This window comes from Callithrix jacchus, chromosome 7 (genome assembly GCF_049354715.1).
Source record: "Callithrix jacchus isolate 240 chromosome 7, calJac240_pri, whole genome shotgun sequence".
NCBI classification, from domain to species: Eukaryota; Metazoa; Chordata; class Mammalia; order Primates; family Cebidae; genus Callithrix; species Callithrix jacchus.
Genome location: NC_133508.1, coordinates 153,838,039 through 153,843,396, shown reverse-complemented (window position 1 = coordinate 153,843,396; position 5,358 = coordinate 153,838,039). Strand labels below are relative to the sequence as shown.

At 49.1% G+C, this 5,358-nt stretch overlaps 1 protein-coding gene across 1 annotated transcript; it reads left to right on the top strand.

The window, feature by feature from the left end:
- The first annotated feature begins 340 nt into the window (after window positions 1–340).
- On the top strand, window positions 341–5,089 carry NHLH2 (nescient helix-loop-helix 2). Its single transcript, XM_035252564.3, has 3 exons — window positions 341–519; window positions 924–1,250; window positions 3,084–5,089. Exon 3 carries the CDS (start codon window positions 3,092–3,094, stop codon window positions 3,497–3,499), a length of 408 nt encoding a protein of 135 aa, XP_035108455.1. The 5' UTR covers window positions 341–519; window positions 924–1,250; window positions 3,084–3,091; the 3' UTR covers window positions 3,500–5,089.
- Window positions 5,090–5,358: the final 269 nt, after the last annotated feature.

The following is a 5,358-nucleotide window of genomic DNA, read 5'->3' as shown; positions in this document are numbered from 1 at the left end:
TTTTTCCATAGTCAGTATATTGTTTGCACTTAAATATTGTGTCAATAATCTTGAAAAAAAAAATAGCCTGACTATAGCTAGAGACTGTTTAGAGGCTAAGATTTCTATCATGAACTGCTTTCAACTGTTATATTTTATGGCACAGATTCAGTGGGAATCTGATCTGCTAAAATATTTGGGCTGTGAAAACTCCCACACTGTGACAGATGTCAAGTCCAATTAAGTGACTCATGTCCAGGTTTCTGTCCAATAGGATTTCCCATTAAATATCAATTTAGAGGAAAAAAATTCCATCCCCCTTCCTAAGCCTTTATCTCTTCCACCATCTCCAGGCTGAATCAATTGGTACCAGGAGAGCCCAGAAGCCACACACGCATCTCTGCCTCTTTGCTCTGGCTCTCCCACCCTCTTCCCATCTTTCTCTGCTTCCCTGTCACTGTTACTCCAGGAGACGTTCACTTTTCACCAACCTTTCTCCAAGCATCTCCAAGCCACTGACTATATATATTTTGCTACAAGGTAAAGAGAGGAGGGGGTGGGGACGGGGGATATAACCAAACCTTGAAAGACTTTGAAACTGGAAAATAGGTATCTGTTTATACAACATACAAGTAAATGAGGGAAGAGGAAGAGACAACCTTAGCTCCGAGTTACAGTATTGTGTTCCTGGGAACTGGGGAGACATCAGCTGAACAAAGCCTTATCTCAAAAAAAAAAAAAAAAAATCACTTCTGAGCAAGATCACATCTCTGCCCTGCACTTCCCAGTTTCTGCTCAGCCCTATTAAAGAAAGGAAAGGCGTCCATAGGAGCAGAGTCTTATCTTAACCATCTTTCTTATTGATTATTCTGCTATTAGAAAGTGGAGGAATCAGCCCTTTGATGTGATTGTGTTTATCTCTGCATCTCTTTTGTTATTTATAGGGACCTAGAAGAGGAAAAAAGGCACGAGACGTTTCAACACGTCCTTTAAAAAATCAAGAACGAATTTCTTGAAATGTTTGAGAACAATTAAAAGGAAAAAGCGTTTTTTAAAAATCTGTCAACTAAGTGAACAATCATTCATATCGTCTACATCCTGAGATATTATCGTCCCTCGCTGTGAACACCAGCGAGATGACAGCTGCTTTTTCATTTTTGAATGTAATAAATATTTGCTGCTTTTAATATTTTCCGGAATCTCCCCTTGCTATTCCCTGGAATTTTAACTCTAAAGATTGGAGAAGAGATTATCAAAAAGGCTTTTGCAAGGTAAGACCCCTTTAAATATTTTTTTCAGCCTGAAACTAAGTTAGATTATTCATATTGCATTTATAGCTGCAGTTCATTCCACAAAGAAATAAAACGCATACACGACATACTATTTATGAATTTTTTAAAGATCTGGAGGAGAATTTAACATGCTTTGAGGGCAACCCAGGAACTTTTTACCAGAACTACAACTATTTAGTGGCTTATTGTGATTTTCCATTACTCGCCTATGTATTTCTGCTCTTGATTTCAAGCCGACTGTGTAGGTGCAAGTTGTTCTACTCATAAACGTACCCGAGAAAAGCCCGTAGGGAGTCACATGCAGTTCACTGGGGCATTTGTTTTTATTTTGCCGTGGAGGACCTGGTTTCCTTGCAGGGAAATTAAAGCTGTTTTGGCCCAATTCGCTTCTCAGCTAGTGCGGTGCTGGGAACCGATCACCGATCCCCTTGCTTTTGTTTCTCTAGAAGCAAACCCTCCTACACGTCGCGGACGCGGATTTCTCCCGCGCCGAGCGTCGCTGTGGCTGCCCACGCCGGGGCCCCGAGTTCGCAGCCGGGTCCTCACTCCCAACGTCCGGGGGCTGTGCGTGCAGCCCCTGCAGGGGCCTTTCTCCTCCCGCCGGACCCTTTCTCGAAGCCGGAATTTCCCCGAAGCACAGCGGTTAGGAGCCGCTGCCTCCTAGAAGGCGCGCGGTCGAGGCTGGTGCTGCAGGCGCCCCGGAGAAGCCTGGCCGGTGGTGTTTCCAAGAGGGCACAGTTAGAGGAAGGATAAGCACCTGCACTCCCGGACTGGGCTAGGCCGCCCGGGGACAGCTGCGGGCTGCCCAACTCCGGTTCCCGGAGCCCCCGAACTTTTGTCTGCGGAGATGCAGCTCCCGCCGGGACAGCACGCGCGGCACCCGCTAGTCTCCGCCCGCCCCGCCCCGGGCCCTTCCCTTCTCTTCCCTTCTGTTCCCTTCTGTTCCCTTCCCTCTGCATCCTCTCCGGCGACCCGGCTGCCCGCATTTTCCCGCAAGGTGGTCGGCCGAGTGCCGGGCGCATTGTCTGAGCCCGTGTCGCCGCGTCCCTAGGTCCCCTATGTGTGTGGCTGTCTGCGTGACAGATGGTGCTCTGGGAGGCTGCGAGGGCATCGGAGTCAATTTTCTTTTGAAAGGCTCCCCCACGTTTGTTTAGTCATTTCTTTATGATTTCGGAGAAGCGCGAGGGGTCCAAGAAGCCTTCCCGCGCCTAGCCGCTGGCTCTCCGCCTGCGCTCCGGGATGGCTGTTCCGCACGGCCCGCACCCCAGCGCCGGGCGCCCCCGGAGCATCCCCAGACCAGCGCCAGGCCCTCGGGCGCCGCGGCTGCCGGGCTGCTTCGCCGGAGGCTCCTGGGGAGGGAAGCGCACTCCCCGCCCCCATGAAAACCCAGCTGTATTCGTCTTCCGAATCACTCGTCTGTCTGGGAAGGGGACGAAGGGAAAGAGGTGGAATAGAGCGGTTGGCTTTTGGCCGGAGGAGGCACGAAAACCCAGTAGCCACCCACAGGCCTGCGGTCGTCCCCCAGGCCCAGGACCACAGGCCCGCCATGGCCGCCTGCAGGTCGAGGTGTCGGGTCCAGAATGCGGCCGGGGACAACTGATCCCCGCCGGCTCCCGAGCCCAGGAGGCGAGGGGCTCGCGCCCTCGGGCCAGATCCTCAGGACGCCGCCCGCGCCGCGCGCTGGCCTGCTGTGGGGAGGGGGCCCGGGCCGCGAGTCCGATGGGAGGGCCAGCGTGGTAGGCCTCGGCCGCCATCCCTCCAGCAAAAGACCCTGATTCTTTTTATTGACTAATTTTCCGACCCCCTCCTCAGCCTCCAAAATGATGCTGAGTCCGGACCAAGCCGCAGATTCAGACCATCCCAGCTCGGCGCACTCGGATCCAGAGTCCCTGGGCGGCGCGGACGCCAAGGTGCTGGGCAGCGTGTCGGACTTGGAGCCGGTGGAGGAGGCCGAGGGCGACGGCAAGGGCGGCAGCCGGGCCGCGCTCTACCCGCACCCTCAGCAGCTGAGCCGGGAGGAGAAGCGCCGCCGCAGGCGCGCCACGGCCAAGTACCGCTCGGCCCACGCCACCCGCGAGCGCATCCGCGTGGAGGCCTTCAACCTGGCCTTCGCCGAGCTCCGCAAACTGCTGCCCACGCTGCCCCCCGACAAGAAGCTCTCCAAGATCGAGATCCTGCGCCTGGCCATCTGCTACATCTCCTATCTCAACCACGTCCTGGACGTGTAGAGTGGGGTGCGCCGCTGGGGGCCGCCTGTCCCGGGGTCCGGGAAACGCGACGGATGCGGGCGGCGACCCCCGGGGTGGCGGAGGCTGCGGTGGCCCAGCGAGTCGGCCGCCGCGAGAGACTGGGGCCGGGGAAGAAGCTATCTGGTCAGCAGGGCGACGAGGGAAGGTTTCCGACGCAGGCAGGTGGAGTTGTCTGGAGGGCCCTGGGGCTCGCAGCGGGGGATTTTCCAGGCCAGGAGAACCTCACAGAGGCACCCGAGATGAGCCGCCTCTGGGGCTCCCCAAGGGTTGTTGCTTTAACCCACTGGAGACTTTGAGTTCTCCCATATTCACCTCTCACAAAATCTTAATGTGTTGAAAGAATGAGGGCAGAAGTTCAGAGTATGCAGGCTAATCACTTTTATGCTATCTGGAGTTTTTCTAACGGACAAATCACCAAACACTGGGGAGGAAGGGAGGAGGAAGGGAGAGGAGGGAATCTCTCCCATACAGAGATGGAAAGCACAGAAAGGTGCACCAGGAAACTTTCCGTTCTGTTGCGAAAATAAAGATTATATTAGAATCCAAATAAATCCTGAATACTTAGTAAGGTTAGAAAGACAATTTGAGAGCAAATAGACACACTGTGGGAGGATTTGAGCTTGGTGAGATTTTATCCCCAAGATATGACACCAAGATGGACAGGAAAATCCATATTTAAATGGAAAATTTAATATCTGATTGCTTTTGCAGGCGAAGTGCCCCTTTATATATCCAAAAACATCTATTTGTGACCTTAAACATGTGGACCCATAGGTGCAGTTAGACAAAGACAACCTATTTTTATTTATGTTAGAAGGAGTAGAGTATTTTCTTCAAGACATTTATTTTTCAGAGTGGTGATACTTTTACTTTGGATACTCTGTGCCAATTTGTTTATAGTCAAGTGTTTACACTTTTTCCTGTGGAATAATTATGTCTAACTTTTGTGTTTGTTGAGATTATACCGTGTGTGGTCTTTCTTTCTGCTCTAACTATATTGCACTTCTATAACAAATTTCCCACTTCTCCCTGTTTCTAAACATATTTTATATATCAAGATGTTTGTTCTTGAAAGGTTCTTTTGTTGTGAGATCAGCAACATTAGCACTTCACTATTATAGTTTTTTAAAAAAGTGTATTATTCTTATCCGTAGTTATGTCTGAGAAGTCCTTTACAAACGGTTTATAAGGAGAGTAGCTTCTTTGTGTGTGTGATGTTTGTGCGTGTGATGAATTTAGAAAACTAAGTTATTTTCCTAAAAAAAAGAAAATTCAGAACTACTTTCCTCTGTGACACCAAAAAGAAAAGTCTATAACCTGAAAATGTTTCATGTTCTCTGCTGTGAAACTCTTAAAACAAGGAGTGTATTTTAGAGACAAGGGAAAAAAAAAAACCACATCTGCTATCCAAAGATTTTAGTCTTTTTCAGGGTTTTTTTGTGTCTCTGTTGCTTTATATAATGCAATATTTTGTAGTGAAAATAGATATAATCTGGTTTCTATCTGACGAGTTTTTCATATCTCATGAATGGTGCGCTGTTTTGCATATAAATAAAGGTATCAAATAAAGTCCTCTCCTTTATTTTAAGCATACTGTCTAAAAATAATGGACATGTTAGCCGAGCATGAAATACCTTAATGGACTCGATTTCTTAAAAAAGGAACTGGGAAACACAACAAAATCTTAACATACACACATTTTTGTAGTGAAATATTTGATGCTCAAATCTGGACATGGATCAGTCCCATAAATAGATGTCCTACATATGATGGTGGCTACTCTCAATGAGGAAAAGAAGTACAGTGTTTATATAAAATATTACTTGAATTGTAGATTC